The sequence below is a fragment of the Astatotilapia calliptera genome, chromosome 19 (genome assembly GCF_900246225.1).
Source record: "Astatotilapia calliptera chromosome 19, fAstCal1.2, whole genome shotgun sequence".
In the NCBI taxonomy this organism is placed as follows: Eukaryota; Metazoa; Chordata; class Actinopteri; order Cichliformes; family Cichlidae; genus Astatotilapia; species Astatotilapia calliptera.
This window is the reverse complement of record NC_039320.1, coordinates 3,736,998-3,761,324: the sequence shown is the minus strand read 5'-3', so window position 1 is coordinate 3,761,324 and position 24,327 is coordinate 3,736,998. Positions and strand designations below refer to the sequence as shown.

At 41.6% G+C, this 24,327-nt stretch overlaps 1 protein-coding gene across 1 annotated transcript in view; it reads left to right on the top strand.

The window, feature by feature from the left end:
- The window catches only part of gfra4a (GDNF family receptor alpha 4a), a 160,906-nt gene that overhangs the window by 130,179 nt on the left and 6,400 nt on the right, over positions 1-24,327 (top strand). Inside the window, exons 4-7 of the mRNA XM_026152719.1 lie at positions 5,410-5,749; positions 9,190-9,299; positions 10,990-11,124; positions 22,264-22,433. Of these exons, the coding sequence (XP_026008504.1) occupies positions 5,410-5,749; positions 9,190-9,299; positions 10,990-11,124; positions 22,264-22,433 (755 nt within the window). The remainder of the gene's footprint in view (positions 1-5,409; positions 5,750-9,189; positions 9,300-10,989; positions 11,125-22,263; positions 22,434-24,327) is intronic.

The window sequence follows — 24,327 nt, the reverse complement described above, 5'->3', positions numbered from 1 at the left end:
AGAGCTAGACAGGGACGTAGAAGGTCCTTAACCCATTACCAAGACCGGTATCTGCTCCTTTGTGCACTGACAGAGCTACAAAATGACCTCCAGCAGGACACTGATGTGAATGCCTCTGACCAAGCAATCAGAAAAAGACTTCATGAGGGTGACCTGAAGGCCCAGCGTCCTCTAGTGGGCCCTGTGCTCACTGCTCAGCATGGTGGTGTCTGATTGGCATTTGCCAGAGAGTAGAAGATTCGCCACTGGTGTCCTGTGCTTTTCACAGATGAGAGCAGGTTCAGCCTGAGCACATGTGACAGATGTGAAAGGGTCTGACGAAGCCAGAGGGAACGTTTGACTAACCTCTACAGGTTAGTCAACAGCACCCTGACTGCCATCAGGTATTAGGATGAAACTGTCAGACGCTACACTGGTGCAGTGGGTCCTGATTCCCTCATCAGGAACGACATTGCCTGGCCTCATGTGGCAAAAGTATGCAGGAAGCTACTGGAGGATGAAGAAACTTCCAGAGACTTTATGTTTCTGTCCATCCAGGTTACCCCTCAGAGAGCTCAGTGATGTCCCGATCCAGATCTGGGAGGAGATCCCACAGGACACCATCCATTGTTTCATTAGGAGCATGCTCCGACATTGTTAGGCATGCATGTGGGGGCCAAACAAACTACTGAGTACAGTTTTGAGTTGCTGCAATAACATTTTGGCAAACTAAACTTCCTTGCTCTGATAGTTTCCATTTCATTTAACCGATGTGGCGTTCTTCTGTTCCTAACACATACTCAGTCCATATCAATATTGATATCTGGCATGATTTTTGTTTCCCATTGAGATCTGATGTATTTTTCAAGTGTTACTTTAATTCTTTTGAGACCAGTACATTAATATAAATATTAGAAGTCTCTATGTTTTTACACAATTTTGTACTATTTAGGTATGTGGCGTGTACACTTTAGTCATGTACAGAGGTGAGGTGAGGTGAGGAGTGGAGTGGAAGCACTCTGTGCCACAGGAGGTTTCTTCTTCCCACAAGCTGTAATATTTATTGTATTTATCATGGGATTTAAAGGTAGTTCTATATTTTGGCATCCGGTAATACCAATGAGGGATCAGTGTCAAATACCAATTTCATGTTTCCAAACCTGAACTAATGCAAGTTGACACTGGTAAACTGTACATCCTCTTTTCATGGATGGGAAAGCATTTAACGGTGAGATGAGGGCAGTTCAGGCCATAGTTTGCATAATAGCCTTAAAGGTAAATTCAGGTTATGTAACAGGTAACAATGTAACTGAATACAGAGATGCAGAGCATGGCTTTTCCTCTAAATGGAGCTTTAGAGTGAAGACCACAGAGCATACAAGCTGGTTTAAGATTATAAGAACACTATACTAAGTAATTACTACCACCTGTGAATGCAGTGACTTGTATAAAGTAAAAAAAAGTATCAACTCTATACTGTAACCAGACATGTACTCCCCCACAGCAGAGCTACTCTGCACAGCTTCTCTCATTTTCAAGGATCTTCCCACAACATCCCAGCCAGCTTTTTTCAAACCCACTAAGGATCTCAGCGATGCATTATAGTGGCGATATCAGCTCAGCACCATTCATGGCTCCCAGAAATGCATAGTGCATGCTGTAACATTCACCTTCATCTCCTTAACCAATTCATTTTCTTCGGGCTTGTTGTGCATAATTTAGTGAGATCACAGATTAGGCAAATTGGATAAACCGCGCTCACCTGTTTGCACGAAACTGTGTTTGCATCTGTAAAGACTGTAAAGAAATGCACACAAAAACCATAAGAAATACCAAACAATTCAGGTTTAGTGCTTGTCACCTTTTACGCGTGATCACATACATATGCTGCTTTTTTAAAACGAAACCTCTCATCCTGGGCTGACGTGAATTACAACAGCACCAGGCCCGCACTGTAACCGCCTTCTGGTAAATCTCGCTCCAGTACCTCCACAAGGGGTCATAGTTGACATCCGTGCCATGCATCTCGACAAGTCAACTGCCAAAACAACAAAGACGTGATTAATGGATGTTTTTCCGCCCTTATAGCATCGCTCCTCAGACAGAGTAATGACCCTTTTTGAAGATGCAAGTCAGAGTCCCAGCTCATCATATTTAGCGAAATATTCAAATAACAGAACAGTTCACCCTTTAACAATTAATCAGTTAACTAAAGTCAACTCGGTGATGCTGAGAAAAGGCTTTCTGTTGAAGCGCAGCAGATGTAGGGCAACAAGAAAGAAACTTTTTTTAATGCGTCGTTGACCCGAGTGTGATCAGTCCTTTTGTCCTCACAGCGATGCTTCAAGTTTGTCACAAGCTTTGTAAAATCAATCAGCCTTTTAGATACAAACCTCTTTGGAACAAGAGGCACTCTGAGATCACAGGCGTGACAGATGATTACTTTGATTATAAAACATTATGTAGGAGTAGGTAATGGATAACAGGCAGTGATTTGTAAATAACTGGACATGAATACCTTGAGCCTATTATATACTATTATAATACAGGATATTTCTTAGTAACAAGGCAGCTCATTCTCTGTGTCTTCACAAAGGTTTCTTTAAAGATATAAACACATTTTGGGGTCAACTTGAAAGAAATGGGAAATGTAAAAGTGAGGTCAGAGGTCAAATTTGACCTGATATTTGGATGCTAACTATAGTGTGAATCCCCGTACGCCAGTATCATTTCCTAAATCCTGCCAATATACACAAAGCAGAAGACGTTTAAACACAGTTTTAAAAGTAAAAGACATTTTATTAAAGTTTGACCTTATTTGACCTCGACGAAGAGAGAAGAGGTCAAAGTTCCAGAGTTTCAGAATCCCCATATCCCCTATATACCTATTTATTGTTAATACAAATCTATGTGTATATATTGTAATTAGCATTCTTATCACTCTGACCTCCAGATCAATCTAAAGACCTTGAAGGTCAGAGGTCAAATGTGGCATGATATTTTAAATCTTTATATGTTACTTTCTATGTGTTGACATTACACACCTCATCTGTGAGAATCATAGTTTCAAGTTATGAGGCTTTTTGTCTGTTTTCCTTGAAGACCTTGGTGGATTTACGGCAAAGTTGAATGGCTTGTTAATATGACCCCACTCTACACCCCTACAAAGTTTTATCAGAATCCATTATAAACTTTTTGGAGATTATATATTGGAATTTCAGGAGCGGGACCACGCCTCCAAACACGCTCCCTCCGGCTCTCATCTACGTGCTCCCAGTTCTGCAAGCTGTCATTCTCGTTTACGTGCCCCTCCCTCCCTTCCCCTTTCAATTCTTTAACTTCTTCACTTCTATTTAGTACATGTGGATCTGCCAGGCCTGGGAGCCGTCGCCAGTCCCCTTCGAGGCCTTCCCCCAAACCGCAGCTCAATTCATGTCCAAGCGTTCACCTTTACCACTAAAATGCTGTCAAATCTAAAATGAGGACGTGGGCCCAGTGAGTGAATTGAGCTATTATGTTTACAGAAAGTGACATGCACGCACTCATACGCTACCAAAAAACCAAAAAGGTAAGAAGAAAATGCTTGTGTTGTGTTTCCATCCAGATCAGCTGAACAGTCATTGTTATACTGTGTAATATTTCAAGGTGGTCTTTAAAAAGGCTTCTGTTTGTGAGATGTTTGTGTAATAAGGATCTGACCACGTTCAGAGACACTGGTGGCTTTAAAGGGAGAGAAAGCGAGAAAGCTTACCGCAGAACAAAAGAAGTTGAGAAGTTTCACGTGGCATAATCCACTCTTTCTTTCACATCCTTTAAACTACAGACATTTCCACGTCACTTTTTCAAGCATGCAGTTTGCGATTGTGGGTTTTTTTTCCTTTTCTTTTTTTGGACACACATTTTTTTGATTTTCATAGACAAATGCTGGAGTTTTCCTTTAAGGCTTAGGTACTTTACGCTCAGTTGCTTTCTATTTTTCAAATCCATTGTGCTAGAAGGATGGTGCCAAAACAGCTGAATGTGTCACTGTCCAAACACAGAGAGACTGGCACCACGTAATTAAAATTTAGACGCGTAATCCTGAACATTACAGAATCTGGTGTGAGACTGGATAATAATCCTCGGTATGTTCGATCTACAGTCGGCCCGGTGGCAGCGCCGGGCTGTGGGTAACTTTTGGATGCAAGTGCATGACACATAAGTGTGCTGCATGCTCAGCGAGCCTCCTTTGAATAAATAACAGGTTACAAAACCATGGCGTGAAGGATTTCACACTCAAGCGTGTGGGAGTATTCTCCTCCCCAAGTATGCAGATACTGGATCCAGTTTTCCAACCTGCACTCCACCCTTGCCCTCCACTGGCTACTTGGTTAAGCTGGGAATAACCTGTGCTTTGCGATGGGTTGTTTTCCTTCTCTCTGAGGCCATTCATATTTTATATGACAGCTTGGTGAGAGTCAAACTCACCAGGAGACGCAACTACAGGCACTTTACAAACTAATGAGCAGCACTATCTGCCAGAGGAGCTGAGCGTCATCATGGCCGTATTGACTGGAAGGTCGCTTGGGAAAAAAACACACACGCACACATATAATGATGGATTGGGAAATAATACAATGGGGAAAAAAGGTGCTTATGAAAGGGGTTTCCACTGCCTCCACAGAAGGTGGCTCATTACTCGAGAAGTCAGCAGGAGCATGGGCACTGAGGGAGGCAGAGATGGACAAAGTTGAGGAAGAATGGATGGGAGAGAGAGCTAAGCAGGGGAAGGGACGAGACAGATGGAGTGGGGGCGATAGCGGCATCGCGGGTGGCAGGCACATAGCGAGGGAGGAGGGTGGCGAGGGAAGGAGGGAGTCAGGTGAGTGAGGAATGGGCCCAGATGTAGGGAGGGAGTGCTGGGGAGATGGATAGATGGATGAAGGGGGGAAGGAACAGTAATTACAGGCCTTGTTGTGCGGCTGGAGAGATGGAGGAGCAGCTTTTTCAGCGCTGCCACTCTGCATTAACCCAGCAGAATGAAATATTCAGCCATTAGGCCTTGGCTGAAACACATCCAGTGCCCGCACTCATACAACATTTAGACACCATTCATGTTCTATTCATTACAGGGAGGCCTGTTACATACAATCATCATTTTGGTTTATTTTCTTCTTCAAGACATCTTGTTTGGTTTTGTTTGTTTTTTGTTTTGTTTTTTTTTTTGGTTTTTTGTTTTGTTTTGTTTTGTTTTGTTTTGTTTTGTTTTGGGGGTTTTTTGCACTTGTAAATGCAACTCTGCATCCGAGTGTAGAGGTGAGGGCCGGCGAGTCGATCCTAACTCCAATTAGTGCTTCAAATCATTTGTAAACATTGCTTGAGATTTGATTTTCTGCACACGAGGATGTAAGCCTTTCTGCCGCTCACTTGTGTCTTCTTTCTTCCTTTCAGAGTCTGAAGTGACGACAGTGAACCGCTGCCTGGACGCTGCCAAGGCGTGTAACATAGATGAGACGTGTCAGAAGCTTCGTACGGAGTACGTCTCCTCCTGCATCCAGCCGTCTGCCCGCTCGGGGCCGTGCAATCGAGCAAAGTGCAACAAGGCGCTGAGGAAGTTCTTCGACCGCGTCCCCCCTGAATACACCAACGAGCTGCTGTTCTGTCCCTGCACCGACACAGCCTGCGCAGAGCGCCGCAGGCAAACCATCGTGCCGTCCTGCTCCTACGAAGACAAGGAAAAGCCCAACTGTTTGGCTCAGCTGCGGATCTGCAAGGCAGACTATGTGTGCAGGTAGAAATGTGAAAGAAAAAAATCTGGTCTTACATGCTGCCTCCTGCTAAAAACATTTCACACATAATTTCTAGAGTTGACATCACTTTTCACACTAAATTGAGAATCATTTTCAGCAGCTGCGGCTTCTATTAAAGGCTCACAAAAGGTCTTTTTCCATATTTTGACCTAAAAGTAAAATCACTTTGTTAAATGTTTCACGTCATGGTTATCACATCCTGCTCAGACGCTTATTCAGAACACTTGAAATAACTAATCCAGGACAAACGGATTGATTCAGAAGGTGCCCGTTCTTTAAAATGATGCTCAAAGACTTAAAACTGAGATAAATGTTATCTGACGTGTAGAAGCTGAAAGTAAACTCCCACTTAAATGGAGAAACAGGCTTTAAAGACTGTATCAGCTTATCGAGTTCTTTTGTTAAACTTGTTGGTAAACACTCGCCTGAGGTTACTGACACATCGCAGATCTTCTTTGATCTGTCGGCTCTTGAGGAAACTATTTGAGTCTTGCCTTGTCGTACGCTTTTAACACCAGCTTTTTTTTTCTCTTTGACTTTCTGCTTTTTACGATGAAAAATTTAAAGCTTGATTCATTTTAAATGACAGGGCTCCTGAATACCATAACAATCACACAGTAACTGAGCGAGGACACGAGAAGAATAATGCGATCGGTAGTTTCTTACATGGAAATTGTAGCCATTAATTTTTGACCACTAGCTGAAAGACAAGCTGCATATAAAAGAGGTTTGCTAAAGTGTTAGCAAACAGTCCCCACACACACATCAAGCAGACATAGAGCAGTTTTATTATTTATGATCATTAGCATCAATATAATTAAAGTTTGGTGTCTAGGCTCCAAGGCCAGTGCACCCAGAAAAAGTGTTGCATGCAGAAATCTGAGGGTGTGGAGCGGACGGGTGGATGTCCGCTTCAACCAGAGAACCTTCAACCACTCACCTAAAAAGAAAACAAGACAGTTAAAATAAGATAAAGTAACACCTGATTTATTGTACTGCTCAAAAGGTTTGGGGCTACTTAGGGAGGTCTTTGTTTTTGAAGGAAGCCACTTTTGTTTAGATTTATAATATAACTGAATTGAACAGACATGTGGTAAAGAACAATTGGAGATTCATGGAAATCATTCAGTGTTTTCAGTGCAGCGTGGACATAGATGTAACTTTCCCTGCTCAGTTAGCCGAATGCAACTGTATCCTGTTAAAAGGCTAATTGATTATTATAAGAAAAAAGCCATTATCATCTTCTAGTTGGGTGCCGAAAACATCACCTGCTGTGGTTTCAGTTAGTGTCATAATACCCAAACAAACAAGTAATGAACCCAGTAAAAAAACAACTCACATAACGATGCATAATGTTCCTTTTACATAACTGGAAAAACTGGCTCTTACTAGAAAAAACAAGCGAGAGGCTGTGGGGGGGAAACTGAGCAAGAACAAAGGCACGTCAGAGTCTCCAGTTCGACAAACAGACCCTTTATAGGTTCTCAACTGGCAGCTTTATTAAATGGCGGCTGCAAAACACCAGTCGCAATGTCAGCAGTGAAGAGGTAACTCCAGGTTGTCTAGGCAGAGTTCCAAAGAAAAAGCAATAACTGAGAGCGGCCAATAAAAGGCAAAAAGATAAAGACGGGCAAAAGGCGCACAGACGACGGAATATTGGACGAAAATACTGATGACAGCAAAACAGGCTCGCCAAGTTTGATTCCGACTACAGTTTACTTCATAACTACCTCTACAGTTGGTGCATTTGGTCAACACTGAGCAATAACAGCCAGTCTTAGTGACCACTGAGGGAACAGAGCCATGCTTTATTCACCGCCTTTCCCAGAGTACACGAGGTGTTGAGTGTAAACTGTAAGGGTTTACTGTCCCATTAGTGACTAAGCTGACGAGTTTGCTGACAGGTGACAAGCTAAGTTGCAAGTTGTGTCATGTTGATTTATTTTTTCTGACCGAGTACAAGATGTGGCGTCATCGTCACCGCTGTCTGGTTTAATTTGAAGTGCTCTGTTGATGGTGGCCTCGCTCGCTGACTTTCCCTCAGGACAATAAATAGCGTCGTGTATATCTTGGAAGATGTGTCTGGCTAGGGTGATATGTTCATTTAGATTTAATTAGTCAGTTGTGTTTAATTAATGCAATTGTTATACTCATTAACTGTGTTTAATTAGCTCAATTAAATTCTGCATTCATTTTCCAAGTGAAGCAGCCATGTGAAATAGTCATTATTGAAACAGCCTTTCTCACTGGGGATTCACGCATGGTTTTCCTGGCAAGTTGCTTGGAAAAATGTTTATTAACAGCAGTGAAGACATTGTCAGGATCAGAAAATAGTTTGTAGAAAAAGTGACCCTCCTCGCATGGTGAGTCATCTGAGAAAGCTTAGTTATCCGGCGTTTATGTCCCCATGTATGTGACTACCAAAGGATTTAATTCAAATTTAAATGGGTTGTAAAGCGTCCAGTCAGAAAACTAACAATGCCTTATGAGGTCATTAGGATTCATAGGGTGTGTTTCTCCCAGGAACACGGAGTTCTCAGAAGCATCCAGTCAGCCTCCTCTTACTGACAGCAAATGGTCGCCAGCATTTAATCTAGTTCCTCTTCAAATGTCAGGAAGACAAAGGGCTTCATCTGTCACGGCTATCGATCAGGCATTATTCTCCACTGCCGCCCCGACGGATAGAGCATCTCAAGGCCCCTGCACGGCCCACCAATCGCGCACCAGTCAGCCGGCATTAACTGGCTGCCTGCGGAGGATGCCTTCACTTAGCGCACAGCCTATGAGTTTTACGCACATCATTACAATGACATGACAAATGAGGGCAAAGTGGAGAGTTGTGGTGCCCTGAGGGGATCCCGTCGCAAATGCCAGTCGGCGGGGGCCAATGATGCAATATGATGGCCTCGATAGCCTCGCACGATGACGGTGATGAGGTTGGATGTCTGTGCGGCTGGCAGGAAAGGTAAGGCGGGAAGGCAAAGCTGCTGTGGGAGGAAGTATTTATATGAAAGATCCATATTTGTCTAATCTCCTCGTGGCCAGGCCTGCCAGACAGCACCCACAGTATTAAGAGAGCAGAGCTAAGGCCTATCTTTGCCCCTCATTGACTCTTTACAGCCTGGCAGCTTTCCAGAAGACGACTGCCAGGGAGAAGAAAAAAAAGGAAGAAAGAATAAAGGGGGATGAATGTCACCATGGGTGACTGGAGTAGGGTTGAAGTGCTGTAGAGCGGGAGATCTTGAAGGGCAGAGGGAGTTGTTACGGGGAGCACAAGCAGGTAGATGAGCGTGGTGGTTTTCAAACCTACATTCTGGGGTTAGATGAGAGAAAGCACCAGCGCTGGCCACCACTCATTGACATGATGTGTGCAGCAGCCAAGCACAAGTAAATGATGGATGGCATGTTATTGCTCCCACAGGTCTCGCTGGGCACAGTTCCAGCATGATTGCCAGCCCTCCGAGCAGAGTGCCAGTGGCTGCAAGCAGGAGAACTACGGGCAATGTCTGCTCGCATACACCGGCCTGATAGGTAAGAACTAAATCTTTCTGCACCAGCTCCGGCTCGCCCACCTTCGGTGATAGATTGGGAACAAAAGGTTTTCGAGGGAGGAAGGCCAAGAGCAGACAAGTGCGCTGAACAGGGCTCAAAAGAATGAATCAAGGATTGTGATGAGGAGCGCGCTTTAGGAATCGATGAAGTGCTGATTAATGTGGCTACAGCGTGCCCAGCCAAATCGTTGGCATTATAAGTAGTGCAATTACAACTATTGACCGCTGTTTTGAGAGAATTATCCCTGACGTGACAATGAGCGGGACTGGGTAGAGGCCCAGAACACGGCCTATTGTGCTTCGTACAAAAACTTAACAAAGGATCACATAATGCACAAAAGGTTGTTAAAAAGCACTCAGTTCAAACATGTCATTATTGGACAACAATACCCAAGTGAAGTACTGCAAAAAGAAGGGTGTGTGGGGGAGAGGGGGGTTGTTGGAAAGTGAAGTAGACAGATAAAGGAAGACGGAGACAGAAAGCTGTGCAGCACAGATTGGCCATTGTAGACAACTCAAGACGAAGTGAAACTCTGAGGTGCTGTTGTTTGGAAGTCCCAGAAAAATCAATAGAGGTAAATCAGAACTTTTTGTTTTGTTTTGTTTTGCCACACTGCCTCGAAGTGCAGCGGTTTTATCCTCACCCTCTTTAAAAAATACAAACTAGAAGGCTTCCCGGGGAATGACTTTCCAATCATTTCCCACTGAACGGTTGAAAAGATTCAAAACGAAAAGAAAGACTCTGACGGCGCCTGAATTTTGTGTCTCAGGCCGCTGCTCTTATCAGAGTTTGCCAGGCTGGCGCATGTGGTGGATGCGCATGTTTGGGGAGTTCATAAGTGTAAAAGAAAACCTAAACAACTGCTGCGGTACTTGGATGCTTGGATCTGTTGTAACATCAACAAAGTAGGAAGGTTGCAAGAGATCAAGAGGATAAGCTAGCAGCGATGCACTGTATGTATGATAAATTCACCCACGATGAAAATCACATTTTTGAATAATCACCGGTTACACAGACAGAGTATTTTTAGCTGTGTGTTTGCTATTTTCAAACCAAGACATAATACAGTAAGATTTCTTTGCCTGACTCGGTCCCAGCTGGTGTCCGGCTGCGGCACTAACTAACCTGCCCGTCTGCGCATTCACTCCATTTTCATCCGTTCCTCTTTTTAAATTCCTTTCACTTTCCCTCTCAATGAATACATTTACATACGCACTAATAACTCAGTCTTAACATGATTAGGGCAATGCCGGGATGATAGAAATTGCCATGTAAATGCCTTTATTTGATTATCGTAATCAGAGTAAGGTCATAATCAGGCTAAGCGTAACAAGATTAAATCAGCCAGAATTCAGCTCGAATGACATCAAACTTCTCAGTCAGACAACTTTTTGGGGGGTTTTCTTTGGAAACTGCAGTTTTTATGAGGCGCTTACGAGCAGAGTGTTGCACGGGGAGACGGGCGGAATAGCTTGAATAACAAAAAAGATGTTAAATATTCCGCACAGTTCGGCTAAATCAAAGAGATAGCTTCCTTTTTATGCGAGCTCGCTTAAGGTCAGATTCAATCACTGCATCGTAAAGATAGTAATGTGAGGAGATGTGTTGGCTCAGTACGCCTGTAAACATACAGAAATGTGTTGTTTTCCACCTCTCCTGCCCTCAACAGGAAGCACAATAACTCCCAACTACCTTGACAACTCCACCTCCAATGTGGGACCCTGGTGCTCCTGCGCAGCGAGTGGCAACCACAGGGAACAATGCAGCGACTTTCTCACTTTTTTCCACGACAACATCTGCCTGAGTAAGTAACAACTGCAAAAAGAGAGACCTCTGGCAACAGAGAAGCAATTACAACCCAGACTAAGAACCAGAGCAAGTGCGAGAATTAAGAAAGTCTAGTTGTGAACAGAATAATCTGTGACGCTTTTATTGTGGTGCAAAAATCCCTTTGATGTTCTGCAACCCACACGGGAGTCAGGCTTTTTTGTACATAGATGAGAAACAGAGCAGACAGAGGGGTAGTCATTACTTTACTTACTTACTTACTTGCGTTTTCACTTGAACTGTGTTGAATAGAAAATATACACTAGACCTCTTGAATGGCACTTAAAAACAAATATGAAATTAGCCAATCACATGGCAACAACTCAACGCTTTTAGGCATTGAGTTGCTGCAATGTCAAGATGACCTGCTGAAGTTCAAATCAAGTATCAGAATGATGATTTTGAGTGATTTTGAACATGACATGGTTGTTGGTGCCAGACAGGCTGGTCAGGCTGAGTGTTTCAGAATCTGCTGATCGACAGGGATTTGCCCACCCAATGATCTATAGGGTTTAAAGAAAATGATCTGAAAACAAGAAGGTATCTAGTGAGAGTTAGTTCTCTGGGTGAAAATGCCCTGTTGATGCTAGAGGTCAGAGGAGACTATTTCAAGCTGATAGGAAAGCTACAATAACTCAAATAACTAGTTGTTTCAACCAGGATATATATCTCTGAATGCACAACTGGTAAAACCTTGAAACAGATCGCCTACCGCAGTAGAAAACCACACTGGGTGTTATTGCTGTCAGCAGAGAAAGGGTAACTGAAGCTATAATTTGCTCAGGCTCAACAAACCTGAACAATAGACGACCGGAAAAATGTTTGCTGGTCTGATGAGTCTTAATTTCTGTGACGATATTCACGCGGTAGGGTCAGAAACAGCAGGAACACATGGATCCATCCTGCTATGTATCCGTGGTTCATGCTGCTGGTGGTGTAATGATCTGGTGAATGACTTCTTGGCACACTTTAGGTGACTTAGTGCCAATTAAAATCCCATAGTGTACCTGAGTACTGCTGCTGATCATGTCCATCCCCTTATGAACACAATGTACCAATGAAGACATTCTCGAACATGACAATGAGTTCACTGTATTCAAATAGATGGTCACCAGTTGTCAGTCCAATAGAGCTGAGATCTGATGATGAAATTTTGTGACGCTATCATGTTAATATGAACCAAAATCTGCGAGGAATGTTTCCAGCATCGGCAGTTCTGATAATGCATTTACTTTTCTGTTGGATGGTCCATTTAAAATTGTCCATTGTAACTTGGTAACACACTGCCAGCTATTATCCACTGCCCGCTCCTTCTTTGGGACTTAAAACAAATGGGCCTTTCAAACTGCAGCCAACCAGCAGACCAGAGCTAGTTTTATGGTGCAGAGCACAATTCAAAATTTTATTTGAAAATGTGGCAATTTGAATCAGAAATAGCAACCTGCCAAAAGTTGTGTCATCAAATTATGGCTGCGTAATTGTGTGATTTTCTTTTCTAGAAGAGTAATATTTTGGGGAGAAAAACAAATTTAAAGTCTTAATTTGTAGGTTTACTAGAAAAAAATATGCACTACTACTGTGCTGTAGATGTAATTTGAGTTTATAAAGTAATGTATTTGTGAAAAAAAAGTTATAATAAAAGAACTGCATCACATTTGCTTCGTTGACAGAAGAAAAATTCGTCTTTTCTCACAAATTTGTGACTTTAATCTCTGAGAATTTTTATATTGTAAATTTGGCACCTGTAAGAATAAGAAGGGTTTTTTTTTTTTGGTCCTCTTAAATTTGTGAGTCATTCCTGGTTATTTTCAAACATAAAATCTGAATCATCCAGCCTTTAACAGTGGAAATTATTGTTCGATTATTACCCTCAACTGTGCTGCTAAACATCACTTTGCTTTTACCGTGTTTGAAAAGGATTCTTGGGAAAGCTCGTTCTAGTGACACATCAGCGACAAAGTAAAAAGCCGCTCCTTCCCCCTTGTTATCGTTTCAGTCAATAGTGATTTATTTATTTTCACAATTAAACTGTCAGATAAACAGCACTGTGAATTATGACAGCGGTAGACCAGTGACACTAATGAAACACTACAGCTGGTGGCACAAAGTAATGGGTTAACACAAATATCACATATGTTTGTTTATGCAACTCGCAGGGAGTTTTATCACGCCAGAAAACAAAAATAACAATAATAGCATGTTTTCTTAATTGCAGTGCATTCTGCTGATAAACTGCAGCTGGTGTTACGTTAGAATTATCCACCAATCCGGTGTAATCTTTTATTCATCCAGCAACGACAACAAAACGGCTATGATGATACGGGATCATCCCTCCGAATGAATGATGGCGCCAGTGACAGAAGAATGACATTAGTGACAAAGTAATACAAACTGTAGCTGCTGGTGTCTCACACACACACACACACACACACACACACACACACACACACACACACACTGGGATTTATTTGGGGTTATTATATTTTTTCTAACAACAAAAGCAGACATGTTCTTACAAAGCTGTCAGCGTGAATAACAACATCAGTGACAAACCACAGACGCCAGACGTTGGACTGTGTGACTGTAGTGACACTACAAAGTAAACTGCAACTGATATTCAGGGTCAGTTTATACATATGTTCAACTGCGACAGAACAGCCAAGTACCAAACTCTCATCAGATGTCAGACAAACGGCCTCTTACCACTGATTTAACCAGACTCCACAGCAACATAAACCCTGCCACGAGTGATCCGATGGTGTCGGCGTGTTATCTGTGCTGCTGTTACTGCAGCATCTCACCCTCTGCTCCTCTGCCTTCACATGATCGCTCTATTTTTCCTGGCTTTTGGTCTTAAGTGTGAAATTTACATCAACACCTATGATTAAAGCCTGCAAATGTACTCGTTTCAGACTGCACAGCTTTCCACGCACCTGTTTATTCTTTACACTGCACAATAAAGCAGAAATACACACTTGATTTTTCATGTCAGGGAATAATAAAAGGATTTAATAGCTGGTCAAAGATAGTGAGATGAGCCATACACTAGATAGTATTTCTGTCACAATTTTTTCAAACTTTTCAAACTCTGCTTGACCAGCTGACGATTCCCAGAAACAATTAATATAACCATGATGAAAAAAAGCTATACAGCAGTAGACCCAGGGGCAGCAGATGTTCACCAAGCAACTTTGCAATTTTGGATGCTTAATAAGACAAAGTATGAAGATTCAAACAAACCCTGTTAACAGAAAACAATGTCTCAGTAGTTTTAAAAAACAGGCCTTTGGATATTTATTAAAATCCATCCATTCGCTTCCGCTTATCTTTTTTAGGAAGCCTGTCTCAGCTGTCTTAGGGCAAGAGGCAGGGTACACCCTGGACAGGTCGCCAGTCTGTCGCAGGGCTCCCGCATTCACTCCTACGGGCAATTAAGTGTTTCCAATTAACCTATCCCCACTAACTGCATGTCTTTGGACTGTGGGAGGAAGCCAGAATACCCGGGGAGAACATGCAAGCTCCACACAGAAAGACCCCGGCCTGGTGGTGGAATTGAACTGTGCTAACCACCGTGCCACCATGTTGCCCTTTATTAAAATCTCGCTTTAAAACTCAAAGTTACCAATTCTCCATAGAATGAATTAGATTACAGGTAAGACCTGGCTGATGGATGTCTTGCTGTCCAGTGAAACTCCTCACGGGTATCCTGCAGTCAGGAGTTAGACTTGCTATGGCAGCTCCCGTGTGCTGTTTACAGTAAGCTCCTTAAAGACCCAGAAAAACAGAGCTCAGAGTCACTGGCCTCATTTTCCTGCATCTTGGCCAAAAGTGGAAACAGCTTGAGCGAACGGCTGAAGTCAAACATTCTACATGTGATGATAAGGATTAACAAGTTTCTAATGGGAAAGGACCAGCAGTGCATGTCACACTCATCTCAGCTGGAATTTAGTTGCTCTTCTAATACTCGGGCAGACAACACCTCTTTTTTGGGGGGAGAAAGTGTCCGTAATGAATTGACAAAGCGAGTTTGGATTGGATCCAATAATTGGGGAAATGAATGCACCCTGGGAGAGTTCCTCATTGTTTGCTTTCTCCCATGTTTCTTGTATAATCACAGCGTGTAAAGAATTGTTATTCGTTTTGAGTACAGGGGAAGACTCTCCTGTCTTCAGTGATCGTTCAGTTTTACAAATGGACAGCGACGTCATCATCATCGGTTAAATAAATCCTCCTTGTCTTTTTTGTGTGTAAATTTCTTGCAGCTGAATCCACCGTTATTTTGCGCACAACCCCGCCCTTGTGCTGGGGCCTGCTTGCTGAGACAGGACTTCAGATGGCCTTTGATGACTTTGTAATTGAGCCTAATTTGGTTTCCTGCCTCCGAACTAATGAGGCGGACAGAGAGAATAGTGGCAGGGAAGAATACAGTTGTTTGCAGACAGGGGAGGGGGAAACTGCTGGGGAAAAAAAGCCTTCCCTGTATGGAGCGAGCTCAGTCAGGTTTTAAAAACAGCTGTCACCCCACCTTACTTCCTCATCACAGCAGTAATAGTCGCATCACTATGCAGAGCAGCAGCTCTGGACCTCTTCATTCTGTGCGTGGCAGGGGGAAAAAAAGAGAGGACAGATGGAGGTGAAGCTAATTTTATTTCTGCAATTATGTAAAATCTTTTCTGGAACTTGAATTGGTATTATAACAGGGAAAAGTCAGGGTGGCCAACAATACGTTGGGGAGTTTGGGGACAGAACCGGGGCATGCATAGGATGGGCTCTGCATTAATGCCCCAGGGAACCTGTGAAGTCAGTAAAAGAGGAAAAAAAGCCCTCAGGAGGAAACTTAAAAGTGGAAGAGATGGCTGTGCTTAAACAGCCGTGGCCAAACATTTACAAAGAAACTGTCACAACAGCTTACCACTAAAGATATCAATTGGCACTTCATCTCTGCGTGATGGCGGGTGGTGAGGCATGGTGGCGAGCAGCTGGAGTTGCATCCTTCGCTTCTCTCATCCGTCACGCTGCCAGGGAATTGCTGTGCGCTGCCGAACCCTAACTGCACGCTTTGAGCGCACTGGCACACTTTCCCACCTGTCCTACCAATGCTAATGACCCACAGCACCATTAGCATGGTAGTCCACAGCCTCATATATGTATATATAGCCTCAAATGGGATCAGTATTTGATTTCTTCTCACTGTCAATTCATTGAGATTCTGTTGCAACATGCATTCCCTAATTAGCTGCAGGGCTAAAGGAACAAACAGGTCACCCTTCCAGCAACTCCAGTGCTCGATGCTGATGCTCAAGTCAAGGCGCTGCATTGACTGCTGCAGAATTTTCTTTGCAGAGGCAAACTATCTCAGGAGGAACGATCAATTTGTTTATGATCCTGTGAGAAATCAATGTCTGTGCGTCACACGCTGATACTCCGCTGAAGACTCTGAATTCACATCACTGAAATTCAGTGAGTCGCTTCTGGGGGTTTTTCCCCCTCAGGAACAGCTGGAAAATGAGGGTTTTTCATGTCTCATGCTCACATTCATCTTACAGTATAAGCTATGGTTATTAATTGATGGATCTGACAGTCATGTCTTTATTTTGAGCATATTTTAATTGAAGTGACTTTCATGAAAACGTAATTGCTGCTGAGTAAGCCATTAGCCAAATGAGAATGAATGCCTATAGAATATTAATTCATTATATGGTCATAATTCATTCTGGTTGCTATAAATCCAACAACTTGATGTAATGAATTTCCTTATAAATCCAGCAGTCAGTAAATTGTACACAGGAAATATAATGTGATATTCCTCGCAGTCACAGGCTTCTTATGGTCCTTTTAAATAATCAGTGATCATTTTGTCAAACCTTTACAGAAAGGTGACAGATATTTGAGGGTCTTAAATACATTAAAGGGAACCAGTTCATAGTCCAGTATCCATGTCTGCCATCTCTGACTTTCTCCACCTTCTTGCTCTGTGTCAACGCTCTGCTAACCAAACATTTCTGTCTGTATTTTACGCGCCTGTAATTTTACTGCATACTTCTGGTAGACAGTGAAGGTAGAAATGTTATCTGTTTCAATCACTCGAGTATTCAAACAGAAATATCAACAGCATCTGTTTGACTGAATTACATCCAAATTTGAACATCTGTTTCCTATGCTCCTGCAAAAAGAGAAAAAGATCTCAGAATTTTTCTAGTCATTATAAATTTGCCGACAAGAGATTTTGATGACAATGGATGGCAGGCAGTAGTCTGTGGAAGTACACATTTGTATATTTGTGTGGAAAAGTGCGTTTTCACACGACTCCATAGCCCTCTGTCAAACTAAGTACACCCCATGACTCAGTAGCTTGTAGAAGCACCTTCAGTACTACTAACTTGAAGTAGTTTTTTGAAGTAATTGATATTTTTATCAGTTTATCTTTGCGGCTCACTCTTCTTTACAGCATTGCTTCACTTATTGAGGTTTACAGGTATTAATTTATACACGGTGCGCTCAAGATTCGATGTTTTCCAGGTATTATATAGTGGATAAAGGGTGGTGATACTTTTTCTGCAGAAATGATTCAATCACTTGTTGACAAAATTACCAACACCACTGGTTGAATGTCGCCATAAACCACGACAGAGCCTCCACCGTGTTTTGGAGTTGTACCTTCCTGGCCTCCTTGCATATTGACGACCTGTTTCCACTGATTTTCAGTACAGTTCTTGTGTAATTTAACATATCTGCATTTGCCATCCTTCCACTGAGACCTTTTCTGATGATGCTTTAGCAAATAATAGATTAACTGAAAGGCCAGATGCATCTCTCAGATCACGTGTCAGGTCTTTCAGAGATTTTTTTTTCCTGCTACTCAAAATACTTTTAATGAGCTGATAGTATTTTAAGCTTTCCTCTCTTTCTTTTGTCCTTCACTAGGGCACACCATCCTGAGAAAGCTTTTAACTAAATTGGTCTTAAAATATTATCACATCTTTGGAAGTTCAAGTTCTCTAGCCACAGCCAGGCCTGATTACTGCCACACCTGTTCTCCATCAAGAAATCGCTTAAATAGGACCTGCCTGACAAAGTGGAGTAGACTTTGTCTGTGTGTAATATTTACATTTGTTTGATGATCTGAAACATTTAAGTGTGAAAAACATAGAAAAAATAGAGGAAGAAAGTTACATTTGTTTCTAAACTTACATTTTAGTAGATCTCTTATATTCCACTGTGGTTTCCATTTGACTGACATTTTATTGGCACTAGAGTAGAGAGCCATACTGTACTGCATCCTCTCCAGGTACACAGACCAGTATTACATGCCAGTGGTTTTAAAAATGAAAATTCATTTATGCAATTCATATAAATCTGTATCTAAATTTTAGATTCTGATAGTATTATGACTCATTGTTTGCTGCTTGAGGAGCTGATTCAGGCTTTGGACAGTCAGAATCTTTTGCATGCTAGAGCTGTATAGAGCTGTATAGAGCTGTATAGAGGTGGCATTGTGCCTATACTGAGTCTCCCTTTTCAACCAACCAACACATTAAGGGACATAATGTTTTAAGACCTGCTGTGTTTAACGACACTAAAAAAAACTTCACATTTCACGTTTTAAACATTATGATTGTTAGCGCATCATTTTCAGCATCTTTTCTTTGCTGGATGGATAACTTCTCACATCTGAAGTCGCTGAAAACGTGATGTTAACATCCAGTGTCTGGCTCTTTAGATGTTAAATGTTCCACTTAGTGTGAGCTAGTTAAAAACGCTGTGTGACATTCGATATTTATACAGTACGGATAAATATACAGTACTTCAGAATCCCAACCATCTATCAAACACATTTTAAAAGCTTACAGCTATAAGAAAATGCTACCATTACAATTTTGATCAAATCTGCATTTGAACTGACACAAGCTGGTGCTGGTGGTGTCAGTGGATGACAAAAACATTTGGGTCATCCTGTAATCGGAACTCTTTAGGGCACGATACCGAACCCCCATACTGATAAAGATAATATGAAATCAAATCACTTTGTGGGCGAGGACGGTTTGAATTGTAAAGCGCTTTTGGTGGTCGATAAGACAAAAAAAAGCATCAAAGACCTTTTTACTTTTCTTTTTTGTGCTTTTGTTAAACATAATTGCTCAGTGTTGCTGCCGGCTAACGCATAAAAACCTATTTAACCTCACCATTGTGTGCTGATTGGATGTTATGACTCAGCTGCTATTCTGTGTTTAGTCATTACTTCACATTCCCAACTTGCGATGCCGTATGCAGAGGACGCTGCACTTCAGTGTATTCTCAAGTGGGACTGAGGCAAGTTTAATTATGCCGTATAGAGAAACTTTGCACAGCGTTGGCCCTTCGTTCTCCTCTCAAGTGTTAAGTGCGGTGCCAGTAACCACCCATGCCAATCAATGAACCCTCTTGTTCTCACTAATCAACAACTACCCCTCTGCTCTTTCATAACATTGTCATACAAGTCACAACAGGTGTGTCCTTTATTAAAAACAGATGTTGTCCAATCAGTTTGTGCATTAAAACCCCTCCGTCTAACACACTCATCTATTTCTAACATTTCACAATGAGATTAATTTCCACATTTCACTAGTAGTACTGCAGTGGAGCACTTTCAGCATGTATTGTGATGGTTTGTGTGCGTTGGCGCACCACCGCCCATGACCCTGTGTGGTGCTCTTATTTTACTAAAGAGAGAATCCTGCCAGGTTGAGAGGGTCTGAGAGTGTATGTCCTTGGTTTTTACTGAGTGAATTAAAGCACTGGAAAATACGAAAATCCTGCTGCATAATTTTGTGTAATTTGACCTTACTTTAAAATCAATCACTGTGCATAAAATCAAACATTGTACATATAAAGTCTGTCTTGATTATACATTGCACAAGGCATGAATTTAAACAAAGCATATAGGGCTTCTAGTTCCAGGACTAGATCCGTTGTTAAGTACAACTCAGAAGGATTTAAGGCTCTGGGTTATTGCTTAAGATGCCTGATTAAGTGAAACCAAAAAGTTGGAGCTGGTATATGTTTGGAAGGAGAATCAAAAAACTCAAAATGTATATGAAGCAGAAATGTTGAGTCAACAAAGAAAAATGCTGTAAATCAAATTTTCTCTCAATGAATTCAACACACACAGCCGCACCATTCAAGCTAAGATAACTCCTAGCTGGTTCCAACCATTGCTGCAGGAGGTGTTTTCAGTCCTCCAGACTCTTGGGGTCACACGTGCACATGCATTCTGTGCACAAGCCTCATTTCCACTCCCATCTCTGGCCTCAAAATAAATGTAGAGACTCCGTCTGCCTATTATTTGGATTGTTTGTGCCACAAGTTATAAAACACGGCAATGAAAACAATAAAGAAGATGTGCAAGTCTGTGTAAATTCAGAGAAAACAAATGAGTGCTACAAAAGAGAGGCTAAAAAGTACGTCCGTTCACACAAGGGAAGCATTAAGTATGGCTTCAGCTATTTATAGTGTCACAGTTACCAATAATAATGATAACAACAGTGGCCTCATACAATTTAGTGGACACTAAATTCTTTGCAGTGAAGTCCATGTGGATAAATTAAGCATATTAATATAAGTAAGTGTGTTTGCAAGTAGAAAAATAATATATATAAGCAACTTAAGCCCTGAATACTTGTTTGTTTAATTTTCATGTTAAATTCTGTTTTAAATTTCTAGTTCCAGACTTTCAGACCTGACTCTCTCGAAAAAGCGTGTGTGCGATCTGACTTGTGTGTGTAGTCTGCACACTGTTTCTATCATAAATACTTTGTGTGGTAGAAAAAACATGCACGTGTCTTTTTTGTGCACTTACATCATTTATATATCCAGTCCCAGAACAACAAAGGTGATAATTACACTTATTAGAAGACACATGCACAACTCTTATTATGCACTGCTGCTCAAGATCTGCCTTACATTCAGCTTCTCCCGCTATTTTCTACATAATACGACTCCTTCTCACAGACACGGTATTTTTTGCCTCATACTTAACCACCGTTCTCTCCACATGCACCATAATTTGTTCCTAACTGTCAGTTTCACTTACACGCACCATAACTTCCTAACTACCAGTCCCTTCTTTTTTAGTCAGCTGTCTCACACGAACAACTTTACCAAGGTGATAATTGTGTAGTGTGGATACTTTTTGGCCTTGCAAACCTGCACTGCAACCAGAAGCAACACATTATTTATTTATTTTGCAATGATTTCCTTATAATAAACAGTGAATATTGTGAGATTTATGGATACATCTTTATTTTGGAGAAAACCAGCAGGAAAACCAGTACACTAGAATAGCAAAGTGGTAGCTAAGAGACTTAGCAACCAGGCATGCTTGCAGGGAATTAATTAATTATTATTTTATAATGTAATTATAGTTCTCATTTTGCTGTTATATGTTCCTGCATTACATCTGACTTGCTGGAGCCCTTGCCTCACAGATTGACGGAATTAAAACCAAAGCCTCCATCTGTATCTCAGGCATTTTTCCATAGTTTGTTTATGTCTCTTACATAAAAAAGTGAGTTTTGGCTCACACGCTCTTTCTTTCTGTCTTGTTTAAGAGCAGACAGAGCACAAGTTTGCTTTTTTTATCGCCTGAGGAATAACATACTGAAACTGATTCCCCAGGTGTGAATAACACAGGTAGCTCCTTACACCGGTGACCCAGCACAGAACCAAGATGTGTAAATTTGAAAACTGAACCGTGGCTGAAGCATTCACTGCTTATTTAGGGACATTTTACACGTTTCTTTCTAAACTACTAAGGTTTTCCTTCCTGTGTGTGTGGTAGCTGCTTCTTCTTTCTTTTTTGTGTGTTGAACTGCCAAATCCAGGGTGAAATTAATGCTTCAGCTCAACAAGCCTGATGAGTCGCAAGGCAAAGTTGACCACCTTGCAATTTTGGGCCTCTTGTACGTAGCTGTAAAGTGGCCAATCACAATCAAAAGAGTTATGCAGGAGAAAAAAGCAAAAGAACACTTGAGGTGATGACTCATGTAAAAATGATCAAAGTCTCCTGATTTTTCAGCATGAATGTTTCTATTAAGCTTCCAGTCGTGTCAGTGTATCTGCGGCTGCTCTTTTGTTCCAGAAAATGCCATTCAGGCCTTTGGAAACGGATCGGATGTGAAAACGGGGGCCAGTCAGCCTGGAGTGTCCAGTCCAGCAACGGACAACCATAGCCCACACTTGGCAACCACTGCCCCAGGCATCGCTATGGAAACAGAGCAGAACATTCTGCGGGCACAGATACCTACTCAGGTGAGACGAGAGGGAAGACTGAAAATATGACGTACGGCCTTCTCCAAACACACGCGCTAATGGAGACGGCCTCTCCGAGAGTCGGGTCATAAAGCCACAGATATCTTTAATTGTTTGTTTTAACTTAGTGGGAGCGACAGATGGATGAGATTTACACAGTCTGGATAATTTACACAGCACCAGGTCACAGAGAAGTTGAGAAGAGAGTTTATATGGCATCTCGTGCAGAAAATTCACTTCTTTATTTGAGCATCTAAATTCTAGGTGTCCTCAATGGGTCAAGAAGCATCAAGAACAAAATTCAAGAAGTTTTTCTTTGCCTTTTAAACTCACTTGTGTGCTTGCTTTTACTTAATAAATACCAGAATCTCTGGAAAAACTGCCCCTTTCCCCTATATGCCTGAAATTTGGCTGCTAAATGGTAAATGGTCTGTATTCACACACTGGTGGAGGCAAGCTACAGTTGTAGCCACAGCTGCCCTGGGGCAGAGGCTGCCATATCGCGCCATCGGCCCTTCTGTCCATCACCAGTAGGCGGTAGGTGAAGTGTCTTGCCCAAGGACACAATGACCGAGACTGTCCTTCCGATTACAAGGCGAACTCGCAACTCTTGAGCCACAATCTCCCCAACAGTATTTGGCACTGAGTAAAGATATTTTTAATGTCTAAATATGAAGTTTTGCAGGAAATATGAGCCCGATAAAAGATAAAGCATGCTCATGCTGTGGTTTCTATATTATATGTGCTTTATATCCTGTGACAAGCTATTATTGACTCATTAAGTCAATACACTGACCGGGCTCTCCAGCTCAGCGGAGACTAACCAGGGGGTACGAGTGAACTAAAGCATCTTTAACATTTGCTTTAACTTTATTGATTGCAGTGTTGTCATTAGATCGATTGAGCACATAGCCAAGCAAAAAGCAAAACAAAAGAACACATGGAGAGTAAGTGATATAAATTGATTTAAACAAAGGTAAACAAATGAAACTGGAGCACAAAATACCAAACCTACGGATGACACAGTGAGCAAAAAGTAATGTGAATCAAAGTATCTATACGTAAATAATTATGTTCTTAAAATATGTCAAAAAGACATTTTTTGAAATGTAATGTTGTTCAGGAATTAGTAAAAAATAATAATAATTTGCCACCCAAACAAAATGAAACTCAGAAAGTGCAAGAACATGTCAGATTAAAGCAAACATTTGGTTAATTGTTAATTCTTTGTTGATACATTTTTCACTTTCACATAGATAAAAACATTTATAAGCATTAATCCTGACAAACAGGTCAGCCATGGTGAAAAAAAAGGAAAGTACATCAAGGTTTTAGTTAATAAGACTAAAAAAATCAACTGGTAAAATCATCATTTAGTAAACACAATAACACATGAAGTATTACAAAATGTCCTTAATTATTTAACAAAAACTGAGGGGGAAAATACAAAAGCAGTGCGTGGAAATCTAAGTACACCTTTACTGTTTCCATAGGAGTTAAAGGGAGTAAGTAGCAGCCAGTCCTGCTAATCAAATGCACTTGATTAATTCCACTCACCACTTTTTACTCTCCAAGTGTTTCCACAGAAACGCAGCGTGTCATTGAATTTTTCTATTCCCGCTCCCTAATCTTTTTTTCCTATCTTGCTACACTTTCTTTATTTTCTCTTTCCCCCTCACCCCCTAACCATTTGAGTGACAGCATTGGTCTTGGAGAAGCATTGTTCATTCTCTACTCATCTCGTGCTCTACAGCCCTCAGTTAGCATGTCAGATGTTTCCAATTCAATTTTCAATTCAATTCAATTTTATTTATATAGCGCGAAATCACAACAAAAGTCGCCTCAAGGCGCTTCATAGATACAGAGAAAAACCCAACAATCATATGACCCCCTA